Source organism: Coturnix japonica, chromosome 8 (genome assembly GCF_001577835.2).
Source record: "Coturnix japonica isolate 7356 chromosome 8, Coturnix japonica 2.1, whole genome shotgun sequence".
NCBI classification, from domain to species: domain Eukaryota; kingdom Metazoa; phylum Chordata; class Aves; order Galliformes; family Phasianidae; genus Coturnix; species Coturnix japonica.
The window spans coordinates 14,401,459-14,427,593 of NC_029523.1; the positions used below are offsets into that span (position 1 = coordinate 14,401,459).

A 26,135-nucleotide genomic window follows, 5' to 3' on the forward strand; every position below is an offset into this window, starting at 1 on the left:
GCTCAACCGAAGCTGTGTAAACAGATTTCTTGGGCCTCGTTTTAGAAGGACACTTCAGTTACTTGTAAATCTGACTGTACAGAGTAGAATGTCAGTTTTCATTTAAGAGAGGCCTGGCAAAGTAACAAGCTATGGATCCCAGCCTAGCCAGCGGCCAAGGAGATGAGCAAGGCATCCCCACAACACACAACCTGACATTGTTTCTACAGCCGCTCAAAAAAGCCCTGAAGCTACTGGTGGGCTGTTGTGGTGTTTACTGGAATGCACCCTCTGACACCACTTCTACAAAAATGATTTCACATAAGGAAGTTTTTCAAGGTCTGTTTGTTTTCCTCCACACAGTTTTAAAGCAGTTCACTCTGCATCTTCAAATAACAGAAAATCTTTCTTGAACTACTTACTCACAAGAGCATTAAGAACAAGTTACAATTGTCTTTCTACTTACAAAGAGCTATTGTACTCGCAGCATATGCTATGCTTAAACTGGGTAGGTGTAAGTTAAAGAGAAGTTTCTTTGGGCAGGTTTCAGATTAGGAACTAAGGAGGAAGCAACTCACATTACAGAGATTTTAATGTTATCTTTAAACATTCGGGCTTTAACTATTTTGTTTCTTTTTCTTTTTGCTTTTGCCCTTGCTGCCCTTGGAGGCACAGCACACAGGAGACATGCCATGTCCTTTCTGCAGCAGAAGTACTTCTCGGCTGCAGCATGAGATGCTGCTCATTTCCAAATTGTTTTCATCCATTTTAACTAGAAAGTGATTTTATTTTAAGACATCTGTTTGAATATGGAATTTTTGCAAAATGCTTTCAACTGGTGATCTGTTTCAACATTCACCTTTTTACCTACTAGAGAACAGTATTTGTGCATGCAGTACTTACGTGAATCATCATTTGCTAGACTGAGTAAAATAGAAACATAGATAAAATTGTTTTTCTGTGCTTTTGCTGAACTCATCCTAAAGTGAAGAAAGGGATTTTGATTTAAGTGATTTCAAGTGGCAAGCTGTCCCCAGCTCAGACTGCAGTTCATTGGTGCTACATGGAGCACCCCTCTTGGGAGCAGAGTCACTTGAACCTCGTTGCAGCTGAGTACACTTAGGAACCGGAGTATCAGCTGTGTTCACAGTGGATAACTGCTGTTTAATTACTCTGCAAGCTAGTCACAGACCAGCTGAAGAGATGCAAAACTGAAATCATTACATTCTGTTGATTTTCTGACATTTAGATTTACTTTGTGGGTCCCACTCTGAAAGGACTGTACTGTGGTGAAGTATGTCTACGGAGATTTTATATTCCTAAATCTTTTCCCTATGTGGTTCATAGTGGCACCAGATGAAAGCTTTAATTCTTTTCTGATGCTTGTATAATTTGTTTGCAGTCAATAAATGATGTTGCAGTGAATTTCTGCAAGGAAGCAGCACATTTCTACCTGGATGAAGACTAATTCCTGGTAACTCTTCGGAAAATTCTGCATCATAGGAGTGGAAAATGAGTAGTAAGCTTGTGTGAGAGAGTCAGAGGCATCTTTATATTGACATTTAAAAGAAATCTATAATCTGAAATCGTAGCTAAGAAAACAAATTACACCTCCTGGTTGTGAAATAGGCTCTCCTGAAAATAACCTCAGCCATTCCATGAGAATGCACTTAAGACTTTGGTGCCTCACTTCCCATGTGTTTAATATTGTAATGTTCTTTATAGCTCCTGGTCTTTTTTTCATCTGATAACCAAACAGAGTTTGAGGTTCTGCATGTTGCTTTGGGCAGCTGTACAATGACACAGACATGCTTATTTGCTGACAATAAAGTAAGTCTTCTTGTCATGACCAGGGAGGAATCAGGTAAACCAGAGCCTAGTTCTGTGGACATGGAGCTTCATTTTTTCTCCTGAAATGCTATTTTGCAGCTTTTCAAAACCATTCTTGAGTTTCTCTTCACCTCCTTGATGCTACTCTTGCTCTTCCTCTTTACAAACACATTACAACAATTACAAATATTTCAGAATGCCTTAGTGTTTGTTAATGGTATTTTCTCAACTGCCTCAACAGCTGTCCTGATGAAAAGGAGCAGTTGAGTGCACCAGAATCAGCAATGTTTAGCCCTGCCAATAGTAATATATCATAAGTATAAGGTCTTGAAAGAATGTTTGTGAATCTTTTGCTCATTGAGATTGAAGCAGGCATGGAAAATACTGTGTTCATTCTCAGAAGATAGTGTCTGTGTAGCATGGGAAAGGGAGTAAAGAAGAACAACTGTTTCATGTCATGATTTGCTATAGATGCTATGATCAGTGTATTTAATTAAGTATTTCTGCCCCTCTGAAACCTTTCAATGAAGTTGATCAGTGGCATAGTCTGTGCTGTTCCTTAATTCATGGAAGTAGTTTCTTGAACTCAAAAAAGTCTAAAAAAGATTTCAGAAGTGAGCCTGAGTTGCTACATGTGCTGTAGCCACCTGATGTATTCTTTTCCAGAGAGAACTCTGGGACAAATCCAATAATAGGCTTTGGTGACTGCAAGCAAGGTGCTTATCACAGCTTACCTGGAGCCTGGATATTTTTTTGCACCATCATCACCCCTTTTGTATTGCACCTGCCTCAACCCTTGATGTTTAGTTTGCTTTCTGTAGTACTCCTCTGACATGAAGACTTCAGGGAGGATATACTTACCAGGCAACAGCAGCCCATCCCCTGGATATCGTTATGAATGTTGCTGTGCATTAGTTTGATCAAACCCCTGGGGAAGGATAGCTTCCTTTTGTCTAGCTTTTATTATCTAACAGAGATTGGCTTGAAATACCAGAGTCAGACAGAGTGCAAGAGGCAGAAGGACTTTCAGACAAAAATTGAATGTCTCCTATGCAGTGGACCAGTGGATGTCATACAGGGAGAAAGAGGAAAACCTGGATCACACAGGTAGCCTGCAGTATGTAAACTCCACCTAAATCCTACTGTGGGTGCCTGCATCTTCAGAGATGGCTGAAAGCGCTCGGCCTCCAATGGGCCCTGCACAGGTTGATGTATCTGTTAACCTCACTGTACAACTGGAGCTGTATATATGAGCTGTAACTGAGAGCAGAACTTAAACTGCTTACAGTGCACAACGTGCAGCCTGGCTTATGAGGTTATTTTTGTGCATGTCCACAAAAGAGACATGAAAGCCCTATGAGCTGGGCTTTGTTGAGATGCGCTGGTCTTACACTAAGAGACAAAAAAGGCGTTGCAGACTGCCACTGGCCTATTGCATAACAGGATCAGACATTTTAATGAGCTTCTGCTAGTCAATGGTTCATCAGCCCTGCTGACTTGTAATGAAGCAGGACACTGCTATAGAAACCACTCCAGCAAGCAGCATTTTTGAATGTACTTAAAAAGATGAGTTTGAATTCAAGTGCAGACACAATGTGGATCAGTCCATCTCTTTCTGAATTGTAGCTGCCTCTTTACTTTCTCGTACAAGTTACAGTTTAATCCTGCTTAAATTTATTTTTATAGAGGTGCATTTTGTATTCAATTTCACAAAGCGTCCCTTTAATCCCCAACCTTCCCAGTACTTCAGTGTCTTTCTTAATCCCATTTTTTTTAATCATTATTATTCTTTAGCAAAGAATAACAAAGAATAAAGGATAAATAAATTTTCTAAATTTCTCTATTCATTTATGCTATAAATTATGTTTATAAAAGAAATATGACAAATGAATTTTAAGAATAATAATCTATATCAGAGAGAGGAACAGCTATGAAGTACCAAAATTGGTTTGTTTGTTTGTTTGTTTTTTAAGCTGCAAAATTGCAAGGCAAAGTGATCATTCATCCAGATCATTCCACTAATTCAACCTAGGCAAGGAAGCTATCAGCATGAAAAATAAACAGAAAACTGTTCAAGGAATTTCAGTCTTAAAATTTTGGTTACTGTGAAAGACCAAACATCAACTACAGGATATTTATGGTAAGTTTGCTCAAGAGAGCACAAGCAATAGTTGATGTCCCTACTGCGTCTCTTAAGAACCAAAATCTCCAATGGGTCCACTCTTTTTTCCTCACTAAATCCTACCTACCTACGCCTTGGTGTAAACCACTTGAAAGTGTTTGTCACTGTGGTTTAGGTAGTCTTATATTACACTGAATTAGTGCATTATGAATAAAGAGCAGTGTTAGGCTATTTTTTATAAGGTAAAGTTTGCTCTGATTCTGTTGCCTGAAAGCATCCCATAAAGACTTCTCTGTTTCTGGCCAGCCCTTTAAAACATAAACAAAACCCAACCCACGACACACAGGAAAGCACTTGGGGATTTCTCATGTGAATAGCACCAACTTCAGAAACAGCTGCTAAGATCAAATAGACGCAGGGAATTCAGGAGCACACATCCCATCCATTATCTTCTAAAGCTGCAGGAACTTAATCCTTCCCATGAACAATGTCTGTTGTCTCACTTGCTATTACGATTAACATATTACATTCTGTGTAAGACTGCTTTCTTCTAAGAGTGCACCTGCAGCAGTGCTGCAGTGTAGAAGTCCAAAGTTCCTACAATTAACCCGAGTCATAAAACAAAACAAATATACATATATTGCATTGCAAGGATTGATTTCCTAACTCTAAAAAGAACAAATTATTAAAACATTTATTACTGTTACTGCCAAACCAACAACTGGTATTTCTGCAGACACTGGCAGTGTGCTGCCTACACAGCAAGAACTGATCAGTGTAATAGTTATTAATAGTGTAATAGTTATTAATAGTGTAATAGTTATTAATAGTGTAGTAGTTAGTCACCTTGTAATAGTTATTTCTATCTGCAGGGTGAGCTAATCATGGTCTGCCAACACAAAAGAGAAATGGCCTCAATTCCAGTCCCAGTAATAAGAGTAAATTCCATTCATGGGAGTTAAGTTTTGATGAGAACTTTGAAAGTCTGGTTTAGACCTTATTTTTCATTCTCGAGCTGGTCAAATAAAAACACATGGAGGTAAAGACCTGTAGGATTTCTTTGTTAATCTTATAAATTTATCATGCTTACAAGATAGTGATGGTAATACAGCGGGTTGGAATACACGACTGGGTTTGTGGTTAACCAACATTTTTCTTTTGCAGTAGCACAGTGAATATGCAAACTCTGATGTTACCCAGTACGGGATGGAGTCGCACCAAGGGAGGTTTGGACTTCGAGGGTGCCCATCCCTGCAGGTGTTTAAGTGGCACCGAGGGATACGTTTTAGGGACGGGACTCGGTAAGCCAGGTTTGAAACGCGTTTTTCAGACGAGCGGGTCCCAGCGGGGCACAACTAAATGCTGAATACACTGTTGTATGGAAGCAGACGCCGTTCCGTGCCCGGCCCCGCCCCGGGGCGCTCTGTCACCCCGCAGCCCCGCTCCGCCAACAGGTGTCCTGCCCCAGCAGGTGCGGCGCGGCCCGCAGGGGCGGTGCGGGCCCGTGGGGGAGGTTTCCTAGCAACCTTCCGGCCAATGGCAGCGGCGCTGGGGCCCGGCGCGGGGTCGAGGCGGCGGCGGCAGCTGCGGGACACGGGGCCGCGCGGAGCTGGGCCGGGGCCGGTCCTTCCTCCCTTCTTCCGTGTGTGCTCGCCGCAGCAGGTGGTGCTACACGGGGCTCCTCCTCCTTCTCCTTACCGGCGGTGTGGGAGGCGGGTGTAACAGCGGGTAACGGACGCTGCGTGGCCGTTGGTGGTGGGAGGGCGGTCACAGCTCGACCTGGCTGCGGGCTGCCTGCGGGGGAAGCCGCGGTGTGGTTGGTGCTGCTGGGCAGGCCCGGGCTGAGCCGTAGGGCTGAGGAAAGCTCGTCCCTGGACGCAGGCCCAGCGCCTGGCGGTGTCCGCGGGGCGGCGAGGTGGGAGCCCAGGAGCTGTCGGGCGGCGTTGGTCCTGCCAACACCCGGGAACAGCCCTGTACAACCCTGCCCGCGGCTGGTCGCGTTCCGAGCGGGGTGGGAGTGGGGGATGTGCGGCTTTGGCATGATTGAGTGCTGCTTAAATCAGAACCCCAAATCCTGTTTGTGTGGATTGAATTGTAACGCAGGATGTGCTCGTGGTGTTGCTGCAGCCCCTGTTTGCGCAGAGCGCCGTGCTGCCCGTGAGGTGGTTACACAGGGCTCCGTGTGCTGCGATGTATGACAGGAATTCGGGTATTTCAGGGGAATGGCTCCGATCGGGAGGTGTGCGGAATGAAACGCGAATGTGCGGGGTAAATGTCGGTGCTAAAACTGAAACGGGATTTGATGCCATTGATGAAGGTTTCGGAAAGGAGCGGGGGAGAAAAACGTTCTTTCTGGTCTGGGAGAGAGAAAGCGCAGTATCAGTCATTGGCTGGGCTGGAGAGGGCACAGGAGGCAATCCCAGGTTCCTTGGGTTCGGTTTGTCTCTGAAAGCGGCTGGCAGCAGATGCTAAGGGAAAAACGCTGCTGAGCAGCGATCCCTCTGTCAGAGTGTCCTCCCAGCGCCCTGCACCGCGGAGCTGAAGGGCTTCTGAGCTGAGCTTGCTTCTTGCATTCGGTGGCTTTTGATGTGTGTCATATGATTACAGCCAGCTCATATAGTTTGTATTCCCTGCACATGGTGATGCGAGTCTATTATTTAACAGTGCTTTTTTTCCCCAGCCTTCATGCTAAATGTCTCATTTCATTTTGCACAACTGTGTTAAAAGAAGGGGTGATATTTTTCTATACGTGTTTCTGTACATGTTTTGTCCTATTTCTCTAGCTGCTCTAGCGGAAAACTTGCAGCTTGTTAATTTCTTGTATGGAAGCATGGGCTGACCTTCCACCGTTCTCAGATGTTTTCTGCATTTTGTATAGGGAAGGTCATAATGATGTGTGCTCTTTCAACTGAGGAATCTCAGTGTTTGTATGGAGCCATTATGATGTTCATTTTTTTTTGTGTCCAGGGCTCCAATGTTTTGTTAACTGCCCAGAGGAGTAATCACAGTGACTCTGTGATCTCTTTTTGCATGATTGTGCTTAACATAGAGCCTGTTGGATTAAGTACACAGCTGAGTTGTTGTTGTGCTTTTTTGCTTCCTAATAATAACAGTTCACAAACCTGGATTTTTGTTACCATTTGTGAACTATGAATACAACCTTTTGGGGTTCTTATCATTCAATCTTAGTGTTTATTTTTCTAAATAACTCTGTACCATGAGTGAATTTTCTCACTGACCTACCCAGCACCTTTGAAAGTTCTCCCAACAACAGAAATGCCACAAACAGATCCCATTTGTGATTAATTTTTATCTCTTTGGGGCATTTATGGGGCATGCAACACTTATACGATACTTAAAGAAGGAGAAAGGGGAAAATACTTAACTTTTCCTACTATTTCTCCTTCTCCACCAATAATCACTCATTAGTAAATCCTTTGGCATGGTAGATTAAGAGCTTTTGTTAGGAAACATCGAGGAAAGTTTTTTGGAAATCCAGTTCTTCAATCTCCTGGCATTCATTAGAGAAAGTAGTTACATTGATGACCTTCCACTCGTTTTACCTGGTGCCTTTTTTATCTTACAGGTTACCTGCTACTGAACCTTGTGAATTGCATTGTTTCTGAGAGCTGGAATGCTAAATCTGGCTCTGCCCTGTAAGTGTTATCAGCTTTAGGAACAGGTGAGACTTGCGTTCCCTTCCTTCTCTTTTTTAATGCTTTTTGCTTGCAGAGATAATGAAGTTATGGAATTTGGTTAAAGCTGAGCTCAGGAAAAGGAGGAACTACAGAAGACAGAGTTCCTGAGGCTTCCTTATGTATTCATGATATGCAGAGGCCTTGTAGCTGGAATAGAATATCCTGCTATGTGTAGCAAATGGTTTTTGATTTCAACAGAGGAATAAAATCCAGAAGATTAACAGAAATAGATCTGTTCTTTAGCAATAGGAAAACGCTGATACAAAGACCTATAGTATTAGCTCTGTTTGTGGAGTAGGACTTTGTGAGCCAAATGAAATATTTCCACGTGTTCCAATTTTTTCAGAGATTGCAGTGATGATGTTTGTGTATCCTGAAGGTAGAGCTGAATGTTGAGGTGATAGATAAGTCCTTGTAACCTGAGTGTTTGGGACAAAGGCAGTAGGAGAAAATCAAACATCATGTTTTATCAGCTCTAAGGGGTATGCTTTTTGTGTGGTTCCAGTTATTGAATATCTAAGAAAAATTTATTCTTACAACTTTCTTACGACATGTTAAGTTAATAATGTATGTAAGGGATCTTTTGGGCTGATATGCTTATAGTGAAGAAAACTTAGCAGTACTCGCAGGCTGAGTAGTGGGCTTACCTGTTAAGGTTCCTGTTGACAATACTGATAAGTTTAGTTGGCAATTTGGCACATGTTAAAGAAATGTTCTCTTAGAGTCCTTCCACTTAATTACATTCTCCCTTTTGTGCCCCCCCATTTTTTCTTTTTTTTTTTTTTTTTTTTAATTTAATTGCTGCAATATTGTAAGAGCAGAGAGGAAATATCAGGAATCTGCTTTGATTGCAGGACCTGTCATTGAAATCCCAGTATTAACGAGAGGTCACTACAGTTTTAATAGGTTTCTACAGGTAGAGGAGCTCTTTGAGGTATGCAGTTATCACCAAATCTGAGCTATATTCTAGTGCTAATTGTCAACTTTGTTACTAAAACAGCCATAGAGAGAGAATAGTTATTAAAATTCTAGGGAAGAGAAGTATGGACCTTCAGGGTGTTTACATGAATAAAACAAGTGTGTTTCTTGTGACGTTATCAGGGATACGTTTGTAAACTTATAATGTGATGACTAGTATGCACCCTTAATTTACATGGACTGAGACGTCTTTGATTTATCCGGATGAAAGCCATCTGTTTGGCATCTGTGGATTACTAGACAAATGTAAAAGCCTTAAGCAGATTCACAGCTCAACTTGGGATGTAGCTGTAGTTAGAAGGAATCATGTTGCCTTTTAAGTAAATGCTAACTAATGCTTTAATTTTCTTTCAGATTTTTAAGTAAAAATCTGTGTATATGTTGGAACTTGTAGTACTTAACACGTGGAAGAGAAATGTTTGGTAGATGCTGACTCACCTCTTTCCATGGCTCTGTAACACTAAAAGGCAAGGAGAGCTCTTTCCAAAGATCACCTTCCCTTATCCATGTTAATTTAGGTTAAAAAGCTTTCTGGGTTACCAGATAATGCGTTTTTCATGTATTGTAGGATCTTTTGAGTTGGAAGGGACATTCAAAGGTCATCTAGTCCAACTCCCCATGCAATGAACAGGAGCACCTACAGCTTGATCAGGTGCTTAGAGCCCTATCCAGCCTGATCTTGAAGGTCTCCAGGAATGGAGCACCCACCACCTCTCTGAGCAACCTGTGCCAATGCCTCACCACCATTGTTGTAAAAAAAACAACAAACCAGACAAACAAAAAAACTCACGTCCAGTCTAAATCTCCCCTCTTTTTGTTTGAAACCATTTCCCCTTGTCCTATTGCAACAGACTCTGCTGAAGAGTCTGTTCCTTTCTTTCTTATAGCCTCTCCTTTAAATACTGAAAGGCTGCTCTCAGGTCTCCCTGTAGCCCTTCTTTTCTCCAGGTTGAACAGCCCCAGATCTCAGCCTGTCCTCATGTTTCATCCCTGGGACCACTATTGTGGCCCTTTTCTATTCATGCTCTTAACAGGTATGCATCTCTCCTGCATTGAGGACTCCACATCTGGACGCAGTACTCCAGGTGGGATATCACCAGATCATTGGAGTGGAGCAGGATTATCTCCCTTGTCCTGGTGGCCCTGCTTTTTTTGATGCAGCCGAGGATATGGATGGCTTTCTGGGCTGCATAGGCACATTGCTGGCTCATACCTATCTGCCATCCACCAGTATGACCACATCCTTTTCAGCAGGGCTGTGCTCCATCCTTACATCCACTGGCTTGCACTGATAGTGGGAGTTGCTATGGCTCTGCACTTGGATTTATTTAACCTCATAGAGTTCACCAAGGCTCACTGCTGGAGCATATCTGAGTCTCTCTGAATGACATCCTATCCCTTAGGCATGTCTGACTGCACCACACATCTTGGTGTCATATGTAGACTTGCTGAGGGTGCAGCTGATTGTGTTGTCGATGTCATTGATGAAGATGTTAAAGAGCAGTGCTCCCAGTACTGACTCCTGAGGGGCACCACTTGTCACTGATCTCCATCCGGTCATTGCCACACCCTGTGCAGTTTAGAGAGGACCAGATGGTGTAATATGATAGTGGTACAGTGCTACTATAAGACTTTATCTCCTGATACAGAGTTGCCTGGAAGAATTTTTTAAAGCTAGTAGGTGTAACTGCGTTTCAAGTTAAAAAGTGATATTCAGGTTTTTAGAAATATACTGTGATGTGTGAAGTTTATAATCCTAGTGCTTACTGCTTATGGCTTGTAGGTTTTGATAGTCTGAACTCAGACTTGCTTTATCTGATTTATCTTCAATCTTGGCACAGTGATTGACAATTCCTTCCCTTCACCCCAGAGCACGAAACAGTGATTTTAAGATCCACTTTTGCTTCTTTATTTGTAGTTTAGCTTTCAAAGTTCAGAGTAATCTTATTCTTGAAAAGAAGGATGCATGTTAGTGAATCATGTAGGAGTTTGTAGGGCTCTACCTGTGGGCATTTTTAATATTTAAAAAAAAAATAAAATAAAATAAAAAAATCAGCAAAACTTCAGGTGCATTTACTAGGATTAAATTCCAGTATATTATCATGATAGCTTTAGGCTCTAGGATTTTCATGTGTGTGTGTGCTTTCCTGTTAGTGATCCTTTGTTTGATTATTGGTATTAATCAATCTCTGGGGCAAGCAATGAGTCAGCTGTGGGAGCACAGGTGAAGGTAATTCAGCTGTGCTACCTGAAGGGGTGGAGCTCGGCTCCACCTCTCCCAGATCTCAAAGGGCTGACTACCACTAAGGCAGGATCACCTTCTCTGGAGATCGCTTCTTTGCAGAGTTTACAGCGAGCCTTTGATGTAGGTGAGCATTTCCCATTTATCATTGATTATCTTTCTATCACAGTAATCTTTCATATGAAACATCCAGTTTAACCTCTGTTTACCTGTCAACTGTGCACCTGTCAGCTGTACAGAAGGGGATGCTTTATTTCTTCATTTTCATTTCAGTTTTTTTTGTTTGTTTGTTTGCAATGAGATGGCTCTGCCACTGTGTTCACTCATACGAAACTGGCTCCCAGATCCTCCAGGGTCTTGTTCATCACTGGAACAAAAGTGAAGCTGCCAACATGCAAAGTAGTGTCTGGCAGGCACTGGGTCATTTCAGATATTTGGGTGAGTCACCAGCCCTATTAGTGAAATAGCTGCATAGGCAGAATGGGCACAGAAAGAAAATCATTAAGTAGTTACAGTAGCTTTGGCTGTAGAGAGATTCGTTCTTTTCTCCTCTCTCCTGCCCATAGATTTTTAGTTTCAGTATGAGATTCTGGGAAACAACAAATGTTGATTTATGTATTTATTAAGCTTCTCACTGTGTGTTTTACCAGCAGGGTTTAAGGGGACAGGGGATGTGGGGAGGCAAACAAGCAAGAAAAAAAATTCAATTCCTTCTCTTCCTGCTCAACAAAGTGAAGCAGGCCCTTTTCTTTAGTTAAAGCTTTCCTGTGTTAAGGCAGACAGCCTAGAGAGATCACCAAAACACATTTTGCATCCCTGCTGTCTTCATTAGAGACGCTCATCTGTAGCTCTTGCATGTTTCAGTGAGTCTATTTTGAGCTGTGTTACTCCAGAGAAACTGCCTAGATTGGCAAGGAAATGTAGCTGATGATTCTTTATCATAAGGTAGCTTTAAAAGTCATTGCTGAGGTCCTGAATTGGGAGTAGAAGCCATGTGGAACTGGCAAAATGATCTTAGCACGGAACTAAAGGCTTGTGGCATTCCCTACTGCAGCTGACATGGGGATTGTCTCATGCATATCTGAGTATGATTCTAAATACAGTATAAAAAGATGATGCAAGTACAAAATGCTGACTGTGCGCTTCACTGATAACTACTTCAAAGCTAGTGCATTCTTCTGCTGCCATGGAACAACTTAAGCTACTTTTGGGTGTTGGTTTAACAGTTGAAGTTCTTTAGTTTAGTGCTCACCGGATAGTGACTTTGTGGTGTATGTTTGTGAATTTGATATATTGAACAGAATGTGCTGTACTGCTAGTTGTCCTTTCAAGTCAAAAGTCTCTAGAATCCTTTATGCGAGAAGAATATAGTTACATTATCTAGATGGACATTTTCATATTCCCTCTGTATTTCTGTGTTCTGTTTAATGCTAGACATCCTTCTGAACCTGTCTTTCTGTTCATTTTCATTACATCCTTTTGTTGGTATACCTAGAAATAAAGCTTCACAGAGAAGCCATCAAAAGACTTTGCTGTGAGTAAAAGCGTGCAAATTGCATAACTAAAATATGGAGAATCATTGCATTCTACCACCTGTGTTAGTCCTGTTTCAACTTCCAGTCAAGTGATGTGTGGGTTAATAGATGCTGTGTCAAAACACTCATTGTAAAGACTTGTGGAATGGTGATAGTGTACTGAGAGGTAATTTGGATCTCTTAGGGGTTATGTAGTTTTTTAAGAATAGAAGCCAGGTTATTTGAAATGAATTGCATATCTGAAGTGTCAGTAGTATTTTTGTAGAATTTCCAACAGCCATTAATGGAATCTGTGTGTTTTGAGTTTCAGACTCTTTAGAATGCAATCCTGCATTCTCATACATATACTTGTAGTTGAGTTTGCCTTTTTCCCACTCTTTCATTTGCAGGTTTCTTTATCTGCTGGTTCTAACAGAAGCTAAATAAACATGTAAGAAGTGTCTTCATTCTATTTTGTCTTTGAATTACGTTTTTAAAAAGCACAGTTGACTTCTTTGGGGGAAAAAAATGAAAAGGTTGCCTTATAGACATCAGAAATGACAGACATTGAGTCAGTCCTTTCCTTTAGGATCTGAATATTCACTTTTTTTTTGGCAGATTTTATTTTATATTTTATAAAATATTTTATTTTCTAGTTCTGAATGTTCTGTAGCATGGCTGTGTACCAATATGACCTCATAAAAAGCTGCCCTTAATTTGGATGCTGTTTTGCCTGCTTTAAAATATCAGTAAGGAGATTCTTGTTTCTTTTATGTTCACTGGAGACCTTTTTGGTAATAGATCACCCACAATTGTTTAGTGGCTTAAATAGACAGCAGTTTGGTTTTCCAAATGATAGCTTTCTCCATAATGATAAAAAAGCAAGGTTTTTAGTGTCAGCATTTCAGAAGTTCCACTTCCAAGAGTGCACGTAATAGAACATTAGGAGGAGTTAGTAGCAAACTTGTCCGTACTCCTTAAAACCATGGTGTCCATCCCAGACTGACTTGAGATTTGGGTCAACAGTTGTAAATTTTGAAAATGGGAGCCTTCTTCCCTGAACAGGTGAAGAGTTTGTTTTCCTGAAGGGTGGCTGTTCCTCTAACAGCTGATGAGTTAGACTGTCTAGATCTTGAACATCAGAGCTGGATTTTAAGTTTCTGGCAGTGCACCGGCTCTGATGCTTTATGAGTCTTCACGCTGTGAGGTGGAGGGTAGTGAGACAATCAGCTTGTTCTTTCTTATGAATGTGTGAGTTTCTTCTGGTTTTCAGAGGAATGGTGCTGTACTGAGTGGCTGTGCCAATGGGATTAGGCTTTTCCTATTCTGCAGTCCTTCAGCAATTTTGGAGCTGTTGCAAAGAATGAAGCAGCTTCCCAGGGAAAAGGCAGCATAGCTGTTTATAGTCAGTACAATGGATTGGATAGGTTAAGTTAAATGGTTAAATATGTATTAGAAGTTCTTTTGACTTCTTTCTGCCAATAAATCTCTTTCAGAATATTCTTTACCCTTTAAGTAATAATCTTAGTAAGACAGATTTGTGTTTAAGCTTCACAGAAATTGGTCGTGGTAAGATTGCTTTCTGGCTATACAGCAGAAAAATATTGGATGTTTGGCTTGCTGTGTTTTCTTGGATACGCGTCAACAGAAACAATTGAATTATCTACAGCGTCTTTATTGTTTTCATGTGTAGACGGTGTTTAACTGATAGTTTAAAAGATGTGGTTAAATCTGAGGCTAAGTCTAGATAGATGCGTCACTTGTACAGCATAATATTTAGTGTGATTATGGTGTTTTTTACAGTGTAAAGAAGAAGAAAAAATGTCACATGATTTAGGTCTAGTAGTCTGTCTCCTGTGCTTACTTTAATCTTCTATCTGTTAATATAAAATGCTCTTACTATTTTAGGAGATGCCTACGTAACGCAGATTGCCAGGAATTGCACTAAATACTGCGCTGCTGAACGGGTTGCTCAGGTACACTGCCTGTTTTGTTGCTATGGGAGACTGGAAGACTGTAACTGTGCCAGTGCTGTCATCAGGTAATCCAGTAATATTTTAAATTTAGTAGATGTGTTAACTCTACTGGGGTATTATAGCTGCTAAAGAGCGATTAGAGTTTTTAACATGAAATTTATTTAACATGAAATTGAACAGTGTAATATGTACAGTAATTTTTCTTTTAAATATAAATGCTGCTGGGATGCTGTGGAGTTTTAACTGTCCTTTTAAAATTATTGTTGTGGTATGTTTATAATGTGTTTCATTTCATTCCAAGCTCTAGATTTGTGAACATCTATGAATAATAATTTCAGTAAAGGGATATTTTTTTAAGCTTTTTGTATGTGATATCCTGAGCTACTAGCCCTGAATTGTTTCTTAATGTTTTTACCTTTTAGATAGCAAAAATATATTTCAGTATACCTCAGAGAAAAAGATATCTCCTCCAGACATGAACTCTCAAGTGCTACGCTTGCCACTGCCTTCTTCCAAAAGCATGCACACCTTTTTCAGTGCCTTCTGCACAGAAGAGAATATTGAACAGAGCATATCCTATCTCAATAGGGTAAGCCACATCTTGTTTATTGGAGGTTTTGGTAACGAAGATGCACTGTATTTGGAAGGCTTCTTTCTTAATGCTCAGAAGCTGAAGTTGTTATGCAGCAGAATATATTTTTTTACTTCCTTATGGGTTTTCAACTGATACTGTGTATCTGGGAGATTTATCCAGTTATTTATTCCACCCCCCTCTCCACCTTGTCTTTCACCAGGAATTGACAACATTGGGCTTTCCTTCTATTTATGCGGAATCCAAAGGAAAGGAGTTAAACTTAATATCTATCATAAACTGCATGAATGAATTGCTTGTACTGCAGCACAAGAACCTTCGAGCTCAGGAAGAAGTAGAAATGCAGCATCTGAAACTGGGTAGTGATATGGATCACTTGCAGAACTGCTATGCTAAACTAAAGGTAGAAAACAAGATGATTTTACCAATATACGCATATATAATGCAGCGTTTGCGTTTAACAGTTACTGTAATAACAGTGAATAAATTTCTTTTTTGACCTTCCCAGTACTGATTTTCAATTGTATTTTTATGGATGTTTTTGCTTCTTGATTTTTTTTTTTTTTTCATCTGGAGGTTCATTAATGAGGTATGAATTAACAAAACAACTGAAATCTTGCTTAGAAGTTTTCTTTAATGATTTTTTTTTTAATCAAGGAAAACAAATGTTGAATCCTTCAGTTGAGCTCATTCAGTGTAGTCCAAATGAATATGCCTGGCTCTAAAAGATGAATTTACAGTACAACTGTAATCAGTAGAAACAAAAATCCTCACGTTGGTAACTTTTCTAGTATGTGTCATCACTCTTCTCCTAATGTATGGCCTTTTTCATTTCTTTTTGTCGTTGTTGGATTTCTTGGGTAACTGACCACAAAGCCTTTTTATAAAGATTGCTTAGAAGCTATTGGCAAAACTTAAGTTAAGCTTTGTTTTATGTAGGATGTTCCATTTGCTTCGTTGTAGTCACAAATTGCGTATCTATGTTTGTTATTCCATTGTTTATTTAAGAGAAATGCTCCACTAAAATTGTTCCCTACCTTTATTTGTTGCTTATTGCCTCCTGGAGAATCATAGTTCTTGGTCCAGAAATAGAAAATGTAAGGTGAAACATTAGTGGTCAAATATGGAGGAAGACTTGTCTCAAGGTGGTTTAGCCTTATTTTTTTTTTCATTATTTTTTATCCTTAGCTTTTTTTTTTTTTTTTATTGGTACTGAATTGTCAACATTTTTTCTAGGAACAGTTGGAGTTATCTAAGAGGGAAATAGTTGGCCTTCAGGAAAGAGACAGACAACTGCAAAGCAAGAACAGGAATTTGCACCAGTTACTTAAAAATGAAAAGGATGAAGTAAGTTATGTACATCAATGCAAATCATTACATACATTTTCGATAATGATGATTTTGCAAGGTGTCTGGTACCTGTTCACATTGAATGTTTTTTGGCTTTTTTGGTAAATGTCTCTCAGTGAAATCAAACTGACATCTGGCACACCGATTAAATATGTTCTGTAATGGATAGATATGATTCTATTAAAGAGTACTACATAAGCATGTACAGCTTTATTATGTTTTTTATGCTTTTGATTATACATTATCTTATGTTTTAAAAATATACTTTATATATATATTTTAAAATTATAGGTAGCGATAGGATTCAGTCACTTTCTCAAATGTAGGTGTACAGGAGCATTTTATCTTTGTTACATTGTAGAAGTGAGCAAAAGGTGGGGAGTGGGGGAAAGCCCCTGCTCATTAAACTTGAGAGTCTTGGAAGAACACAGATAAGAAAACATTGCCCTTAGTTTGGGATTTGTTTCCATATGATCCCTGCCAGACTGTACTTACGTGCTTCTAAATTTCTTTAAATGTTTTCTTCATTCATAAATATTTAGCAGGTGATCACAGTATTATCTGTATATAATGAACTTTTGAAGTTCTAGCTTAAAACTTTGGGCATGTTGAGCTAGCTGTGTGTTGGAAGGGTTAAAACTGAGTCAAAATTCTTCCAGCCTATTGGTACTATTGGGCTTTCTGACCTGTTTTCATGTTCTTTTGGAATGAATAGTAGCACCCTCTTTTCTTATCCTGCTGTCCAAAAGAGTTTGTTGGTTTTTTTTAAATGTAAATCTAATAAGCATAATTTAATGTTAAATTAGGGACTAAATGTTATTTACTGAATCAAAAAACATGTCTTTTTCTTTGTACTGAGTATATTGGAGAATATATCACATGAATTGCCAAAAAATGTACTCAGTTCTTCTTAAGGACTGTAACATTATAACAAGTTCGTTACTGTGTTGGTTTGTGCACAAAAACAATTAAATTTCTTGAGGCAAATCTTAGGTTAGAATATGTAGGTTGTGGGAGTTCTCCTGGCTTCTGTTGTCAGTTCCTTTATCCAGAAATAGTTTTGTGTAAGCACCATTTCACATCTGTTTTGGTTTTCTGAAGAAATGTGTCTATGTTGAGCTTTAGTTGAATAAACATGTATTCTTGTGGGATTGTTTTTAGGTTCAGAAGTTACAGAACATAATTTCAAGTAGAGCTACACAGTACAATCATGATATGAAGAGGAAAGAGAGAGAATACAACAAATTAAAGGAACGCTTACATCAATTAGTCATGAACAAAAAGGACAAAAAGATAGGTAAGTAGAGTGCTATAGCAAAATAGTAAATTTTGTGTTAAAAATGTTTGATTTTAGTTATGTTCATATCACTTTTCCCCTTTGCTTAAGTACCCAGTGGAACCTTGAATATATTGTGAAATTTTTGTTAGATGAAATGTATCAACTGATGTAATTGGAAAGGAAGTCCTACTCTTATCCCTTCTGCCACCCCCCAAAACAGTCTCAGCTGTTTGCCATCTATAGCATTGCATATTTTAGTGAGCTGGTTTAGTTTGCTGAATCAGAAGACAACTATTCATGTTGTTGCTGAGTTGGTTTTGCTTTTCTGAAACCGTGCAAGTAAAAAAGATCACATTAGGATGCTGTACCAGAAACACCTATTTTGGCAGCAGAAGGCAATTTAGTATCTGCACAGTAATCTCTAGAATCCTCTCACTTAAGTGGGCAAAACTTTTGGCATGTTTTTTACTTGAATTTACTAATGTTAATTGAAATATTGCTGAGGTAAAAAAAGAAAACAAGCACCAGGTCTTAAATCTACTTCCAGTTTCCTTGAGAGCTAATGAGAATTGAACTTGAACTGCTATCCTGTTGTAATTTTTAAAATAATGTATACATGATTTATATAAAGCTGGTTGAGGGTGTTCTTAAGGAGTGTATAAAATAGGCAAGGTAGAATGACATCCCCAACCTTTGGCTTTCCAAACACAATTTTATTTCTATCCTTTACTCTTGTTTTGTTAAGCAGGGCAATGTGGTCTCAGTTTGGTCTTAAGAGTGAGGGGGATATTTGGGTAACGCGGTCTTCTGTCAGTAAATACATAAAAAGGTAAAAGAAGTGTCATCTGAATATGTAATTGCACATTGTTTCATGCTTTGAAATCTCCTTTTCATTTGTAGCTATGGAAGTTCTAAATTATGTTGGTAGAGCTGATGGGAAGAGAGGTGCGTGGAGGACTGATAAGACAGAAGCCAGGTGAAACTGTAGTTGCTTTAGAACAACATTAATTAAACTCTTTGTTATGTTGTCACCTTGTTACTGTCACATTTCTGCTTTCAGAAATGAAGAACAAATGTACAAAGTTCTGCTAAGTGACTATGAGCAACGCCAAAAGCAGCTTTTATTGGAAAATGCTGAGCTGAAAAAAGTTCTTCAGCAAATGAAGAAAGAGATTATTTCACTTCTTCCACCACAGAAACAAAAACCTAAAGAAAGGTCTGAAGATGGGCCAGTAAGTATTCTTTGGTTAAGCTTAAGTCTGTGATAGTTTGCAGTGCTGGAGCAATCTGATTAAAATACTTCCTGGAAGGCTTGCAGTGGAAGGACCTGAAAAAATCTTTTCATTATTTTTGTAATAGTAAAAAAAAAAAAAAAAGTAAAACCTATATGTATATATAGGTTTATATATATATATATTATATATTATATTATATACACACACACATATATAAGTTTTACTTTTCTTTGGTCAAACAAATCTACGTATGTATTTAAATGTGTATTTTTTGAACGTTAAGATTGCTTGCACCAGGCTTTGTTTCTATTTCTATAGGTACTTTCAGACTTGGAGGAGGACATTGGAGAGTTAAATAAAGAGAATATGTGGGAACTGTCATGTGAAACTGTGCGAGAGCAGCTTACCAACAGCATTAGAAAACAATGGAGAATGTTGAAAAATCACGTTGAAAGGCTGGATAACCAAGGTGGTGTTTAACTCATATGCGTACATGTAAAATGCTCCTGACTGTTTGGTGTCATGCTCTTTGGATTTACATTACTGTATGTCTTAACTAAGTGGAAGCTAAAATGCAAGGGATTGTGACCTGATAGACTCCCTGAAAAGGCTTGTGATTGTCATTTTCTACATGAGTTTAAATTGTGGGAAGTTAGGAAAGCTATTGCCTAGCAAGTCTGTTATCCTGAGAACAGACACAATTGTAGTTTGACAGAGTAAACAGCTTTCTTCAGAAATAATTTATTTTTCTTTTGGAGACACGTGCACTGTAATATGCAGGTCACTCCAAAAGTAATGCCTTCTGTTTATTTTCATGAGAACTGTAGCAGATACAAAGAGCACAATAGTACTATTGAATAGACTAAATTCTGAACTGCATAATACTGTTCTGTTCTTTTCTCGACGTAGTCACCATTAATTAGCTATGTGCTTTTGCCAGTAGTTAACAGGAGCCTACATGTCATGCTTGCAAAAAACTACAGAAAATCTTCATTAGTGGAGGTGACATGCTGTTATCACTGCTGAAACAGACCACGCACCATCTTGCTTTGCTCACATCCACTGTGTTTGGCCTCCATAAACATTCAGCAAGCTGTTTTTTTCATTGACACACCTTTGCTTCATATGCATTTCCATGTCAGATGCCATTACTGCCCTTCTGCTGCCATCTGTCACATGGCAATGAAATGTAACAGAATGCTGGTGAGAAGGTTCGACCTCTGCCACCATTGTCTGCCTCTGATGTTGTGGGCCAACTTAAGCAGGAAGCATTATTTTCAGAGCAGCCCTTGTAAATGTTGGTTGTATTTCCCCGTTTCTCTGAGCTGTTCAAGTAATGCAGATACTCAGTTTCTTTCAACTTGGGATATGTGATACACAGATCCTTCTTAAAGTTTGAGCTCGTTACATCCATATCTCTAGTGCTTCTGCTGGCATTCTAAAATGAACTAGTTGATGGTATGGTGCTGGACTCTCCTCATTTCCAGCTGTTAAACAGCATTAAAAGACAGCTAAAAATATATAAAATTCTTTCCTAGTATTATTTTCCAATGTAAGCAAATGCTGCTGCTACAGCAAGGATGTTTGCAGTCAGGAATAAGAGTGAGAAGGTCATGAATGTAGTTGCAAATAAAAGAGCAGGTGGTCTCTGGTATAGACATATTCTTACAGAAAGGATTTTAAGATCACTTATTCTGAGTAATATTTGACTCAGTGTACTGACAAAAAATAATTGTAAGCATCAGGAAAAAAAGATTCGAGTATTTGCAGTCTTCTTGGAGTTACTTTTTATTTACTTTTTCTTTTTTTTCTTTTTGAGTTTATAGAGACAACCATGTTCTGATCTGTTAGCATTTGCTTAGTGTTTAAACACTGTCAGCAGGGGATCCAGACTTGGCATATTACAAATGCTGGGATGGTTGTATCTTTGTACAACCACACATTACATTATTTCATCTCACGCACATTTTATTCCTCTCTGATTCATTCCCTTTCTGAGTTAAAAATGTGCACACAGTGTTCCAACTGTTAGCTCTGTTTCTCCTTCATAGAACACGAGGGAAAAAATCTTTCCGTTTTTATCTATGGTATATATAGTTACTGCCATACTCTTATGAACACATAGACCCTTCAATAGTGGGCTCAGAATAGGCTAACCATGCATCAGTGAAAAGAAATCTTCACTTGTTATTTTCTTTTAAATAACTGCTGAAACAAGTTGTGGTGGTTATTTTTGGTGGTGGTGTTTTTGTTTGGTTGTTTGTTTGTTGTTTTTTTTTTTTGGGCAACACTGTTGCGGCACAGATTTGTGATTTACCTGAATAAATGTTGCAGCATTTGAGGCACGGACTCAGATGTGAACGATCCAAATCGTTTATTACAAGTTCTCACATCCCTTATATTACCTTCACAAGTTATTTTTCTAACTTTCCCGTCTGCCCTTACAACTTTCCCAACCACCTTTACATGTCAACAAAGCATTCTACAAAACACTTTTCAACTGTCCATGCAGGCACGTATCCAATCAGAGCTGTGAGACCCTTCTTCTCCTTGCAGAGGTGTCCTTGGTTCTCATGCTGTTTATCTTGCTCCACAGCTGCTGCTCTGAACAGCTTTTCTTGTATTCCCACAAAATGTGAAATCTGAGGTGACGTTGTAATGTTCAGCTCAGGATAAATGGCAGTAGCTCTTAATTACGAGTGTAGTACCAATTCTGGATTGCTTGTCGTGATAATAGGAATTTTGAGTGCATGATGAATGTGTCTTTTGGAATTAAACTATTACAGTTTAACAATCTTTGTTATTGCTTTGAGTTTTAAGTGTTGTGATGTATTGTTTTTAAGTAACCTTTTTCCCTTTTTTCTTCTCCCTTAGTGTCACGTGTGCATTCAGGAGCCTTGAATGATAAAGATGTAATTTCAAGGGAAGACCATGAGCTGGAAACTGAAAAACTAGAGTTAGAAATTCAGCAATGTAAAGAAATGATCAAAACTCAGCAGCAGCTTTTACAGGTAGCAGGCTTTTTGTTATTTTCAAGACCAAATCTGTGAATTATTATTTTTTTTTAATGTCACTTATCACTCACTTCTGAGTTTTTCTCCTTTTTTTTTTCTTTTTTTTTTTTTTTTTTTGACAGTGCTTTTTAAATAGGATATCTCTGTGGTTGGTTTAAGTGATCTGTTCAGTTGATTAGTAATGTAATGAGTTTGTAATCCTGGTAGGAAAATTTCTGGGGGTTAATTGACATGAGGACGGTTGATAAGGCCAGCTGCATGAACAGAGGTGATTTGCTGGCTGCTTGAAACTCTGCCCCTACCACCTGTGTTTTTTGCTTATTAAACTTCAACTGTTTTTTTGATGAAATTGAATCTGTGGAAAGTCTAAACAACTGAACAGTCATTCCAAAATTATTATTTCTGTATTTATATCTACAGCAACAGCTTATGTCTCCATGTGATGATGACACCACTCTGTTACTACAGGACTGCTATTTGCTGGAAGATAGAGAGCGTCTTCAGGAAGAATGGAGGCTATTTCAAGAGCAAAAAAAGAACTTTGAGAAGGAACGAAGAAGTTTTACAGAAGCTGCTATTAGATTAGGACTAGAGGTACTAGAAAAGTGGAAAGGTATTAGAAAAGGAACTGCTATGGAAGAGAGTACAAGAATAACTCTTAATACACACTAAAAACTTCCTAGTATACATTGTCTGTTTGCTTATACCTCTATTCAGAGAGCTTGTTCTTGCACTTTGTAAAACATAGCTTTGGTCAATGCAGCAGATCATTCAGCTGGCACTTAAAACAAACAAAACAACAGACACCTAATTTCTCGTGTATATTGGAATGGGTTTGCTGCAACTGGGATGAATTATTTTTCTTGCAGCTTTGGAAATATCTAGGTACTTCTGAAAGATCTGTCTGCTTATTCATTAAATCTTGATTAGAGGCTGTTTCAGTGTAGCTCCCTAAGACAGCCGGGCTTATGCAAATCACTGTCAGATTTGGCTGCAGTATTGAATTCTCAAAGATTCTTGATTTCTAAATTTTCGTGGAAACCAGTTTTGCAGAAAGCCAAAATATATCTTTGCTTCAGTAGGGCCATTTCATGTTCTTGTAGTTGAGCTGGCCAGTAAACAGACTTATACTGGGAGGGAATTGGGGTGGGTATTTCTCTAAGCGTGCTGCTCTAGCACATCTTTTTGTCTGGCCAGCAGTTAGGATCAAAACATGAAGACAACTACAAATTTAGCAGGGAGGAACATGAAAGGTCAAGATCATAGAATATTTTGAGTTTTACTTGAGACATTGGTACAACAGTAGTTCAGAACACTGACAAATACTGATTCAGGCCACTATATATATGATCATGCATTCTTCAATCTTTTTCATTCTATTTTCCTTGCATTTTAGTGAATTCTTAGATTTAATATGTAATCTTGAAGTTTTGTCCTGAAATATTTTAGACCATTTTACAACATAAACGTAGTTACCTGTGCTTCTGAATGTTAGAATACTGAAATTTGAAAGGAGAAATGAAAAAGTAGAAGCAATACTGCAAGCCTTCTTATTTTATGTGATGGGAGCACTCTGTTTCACTGATGTTTTTTGGAGTTAGGATAGCTTGTCTCTTGATTCTACATCCCATGCATCTTTTTGAAGGTTTTTTTTTTAGCCAGAATTTTCTACTTTTGCGCGCATAGAGTGATTGGAAAAGGAAACACCACCTTTCTTCTGCTCAGTCTTTTTTAGTGGAAGGAAGTGATCAGTGCTATTTTCAATGTTGCTTGTATTTGTTTATGAGAAAGCTGAGGACTAAGACGGAAGCAGGAATCCTTATGAGCAACTGCCCAGAAAATAGAAGCATCTCCACAAGGTAGTGCCGCACTGTGGGGACAGGGGGAGCACAAGAGACAGTGGTAGGAGATTGTGTCACTGTAGTGGAGAACAGTAAAGTGAAAGGATTATTCAGACCTCTCCAAAAAACCTTGGGGTTTGGCTTGTAAATAAATACCTCCTCAGCTAATCCTTGTTGGAATGAAAAGCTTGCTTACATGACTGTAACTCTTTGTTAAACTTCTGAATTGCCTTAGTTGCATGGGTATTCTGTAACTTTTGAAGTCTTTTATAGTATGGAATAGCATCAATTTAACGTAGACTAAGCTTGTTTCTGTGGTCGTAACTGTAAATAGTCATTTATTTTCCTAGAGAAAAGCATTTGAAGAAGATAGAGGAGCGTGGTTGAAGCAACAGTTCTTAAGTATGTGTACTGATTACAAGCACTCTGAAAATGTGACAACTCCAAGTGCCTTAATAGAAAGCAAGTATTCAAATTATATTACTGTAATTTGCTTTTTCCACCTTTTACCTATAAGATTAAGATATAATTCATTTCCATAGTGGGGAAAAAATTGTCTTTTTAGGAACAGATCATTTGCCTTGTTACCTTGAAGAATGACTTGATTCTAATGATCTGTGAGCAACTTATTTAAGACTGTATACTAAAGCTTTTGAAGTTATAATTATCTTTTTTCATCTTCTGGTGTTTCTGGCTGTATTTATTATTACAGTCATGCAGTAGGGTGGGAGGAAGGTGCTTGCTGTGCTTGGGTGTTTGTTTGGTTTTTTTTTGTCCATTGTTTTTGATAGAAGACTTAAAATTTAAGCCTTCAAATGTTTTCAATTGTAAAGTGAGCTAACTGATTATATGTATGCCTTCCAGCTCCTGACCAAGACAATCGTCTGAGCTCAATGTCTCAGCAAAGAAAACCTCACTGTATGCTGAGTGGTCCTGTTTCAGCTGAATCCTGCCAGACTTCTCAGTATATTTCACATAACAGGTATCTCAAATGATGTTGTAGATGTTTCTTGTGGTTTATTTGTTTGTTTTTCATAGTGCTGAACTCTATTTAGAGCAGTGATGAAATTGTGATAATGTACCAAAAGATCTAATCTAGGTCTTATGATTGATATGTAGAAGAATAAAACATCACAACAGTATTGTTGTTCTCTCTTGAAGCGTAATTAGTAACTGAATGTGCAGTTACTTACGCTGTTACTTTATCTTTTTACCAGTTTCAATGCTGCATTAAAAAAACCTGCTGGAGACAGTAAGCCAAATCAGTGGGAGGAAAGTGACAAGGAAGAAATTGAGTAATGCAGTCACAGGAAGACTCTGAAGATGGTACTCTGCTATGTAGAAACTTGCACATAGATCAACTGCCTTAGACTTCCTAGGGTTTCCTGCTGTTTTGTTAGAGTTATTCATAAACTTCTAAAGTGTAACAGGATGCTGTGAGTTTGAATATTCTTCTGAAGGGTTATGTGGTAAGCTGAGCTGTGATGTGTATGTGTGTGCACATGGCTTTTAATTTTTTTTAGGCCATTTCTTGCCTCTTTTTCTTGCAACTCTTGAAAGATGCTTATTTAAAAGTATATTAAAGCTTTGATATTTTTCTAGTAATGGAAGCTGCGGTTCTGTGAATGAAGCTATGGTCTGAAACTTTGGCTGTAATGAAATATTGGATCCTAATGTTTCTTTTCATCACAGACAGATAGCACTTTTGGGAATGGTTTAATTATTAGAAACACTCATCTTGAGAAACATCTCAAGTGTAACTGGCATTAAAACTTCTTTTGCCTCAACTTGAATGTACAGTATACTGTAGATTTTTAATGAAACAAGTTCTATATTTATTAATTTGTGTGATTTGAAAATACCTCTTTGATATTTCAGATGAGCTAAAGCACGAAATCTTTATATATTTGTAAATAGACAAAATGATTATGTTGAGAAATCATGAAATGAAATGCATACATCCATAATATTATTTTACATGGTATTTGAAATTGTTTTATAGTGATACTCTGTTTACAGATGCATTAGGACTTTCAGTGGTTCAGCCAGGAATAAAATTATTTCAAATGTAAAAAAATAAATGTGTAAGTCTGTTTTAAGAAACTGATTCTGTGATTTGTGACTGCTAGTTTTTTAATTATTGTGGTTGTAGGGCCAGGGTTCATTGTCTGATGCTAGTTTTGTTTTCATCTTAGTGGGCTCCAGAATTCTTGGTGTAGCCTTAGGGAAATCTTTGTTCATAACTTTCTAAAAATACCCATGTATGGATGAGAAGTTTCAAAGTCTCCTTCACCTGAGTCAATTCATGTACTTTTTCTGCATGAGTAACCAGACAGGGAAAACAATACAAGTATAATCATATTATATTTCTTTCTAAAAAGGCTATATTAAAATGTATTTCTCCAGTTCCCTCTCAATAAATAAGTTCTGCTGAGCTTATGCCGTCCCCATGATACTGTAAAGAACTTGCATAAATATTAGTTAT

General features: G+C 38.6%; 1 protein-coding gene across 8 annotated transcripts; it reads left to right on the top strand.

The window, feature by feature from the left end:
• Positions 1-4,834: 4,834 nt before the first annotated feature.
• On the top strand, positions 4,835-25,757 carry SSX2IP (SSX family member 2 interacting protein). Of its 8 annotated transcripts, XM_032446227.1 has the most exons (16): positions 4,837-5,659; positions 7,518-7,613; positions 9,642-9,692; positions 14,272-14,404; positions 14,762-14,928; positions 15,134-15,334; positions 16,168-16,278; positions 17,443-17,578; positions 18,461-18,536; positions 18,621-18,792; positions 19,114-19,264; positions 21,670-21,806; positions 22,230-22,403; positions 24,001-24,112; positions 24,515-24,632; positions 24,868-25,757. In XM_032446227.1, the coding sequence occupies exons 4-16, from the start codon at positions 14,362-14,364 to the stop codon at positions 24,947-24,949; spliced, it is 1,680 nt and encodes a 559-aa protein (XP_032302118.1). In that variant the 5' UTR covers positions 4,837-5,659; positions 7,518-7,613; positions 9,642-9,692; positions 14,272-14,361; the 3' UTR covers positions 24,950-25,757. The 8 variants fall into 8 exon arrangements, with proteins under 8 accessions (XP_032302121.1, XP_032302120.1, XP_032302118.1 ...); XM_032446229.1 differs by lacking the exon at positions 9,642-9,692 and having other exon boundaries at positions 4,836-5,659; positions 22,278-22,403; XM_015870430.2 differs by lacking the exon at positions 9,642-9,692 and having other exon boundaries at positions 4,838-5,659.
• The last annotated feature ends 378 nt before the right edge of the window (positions 25,758-26,135 follow it).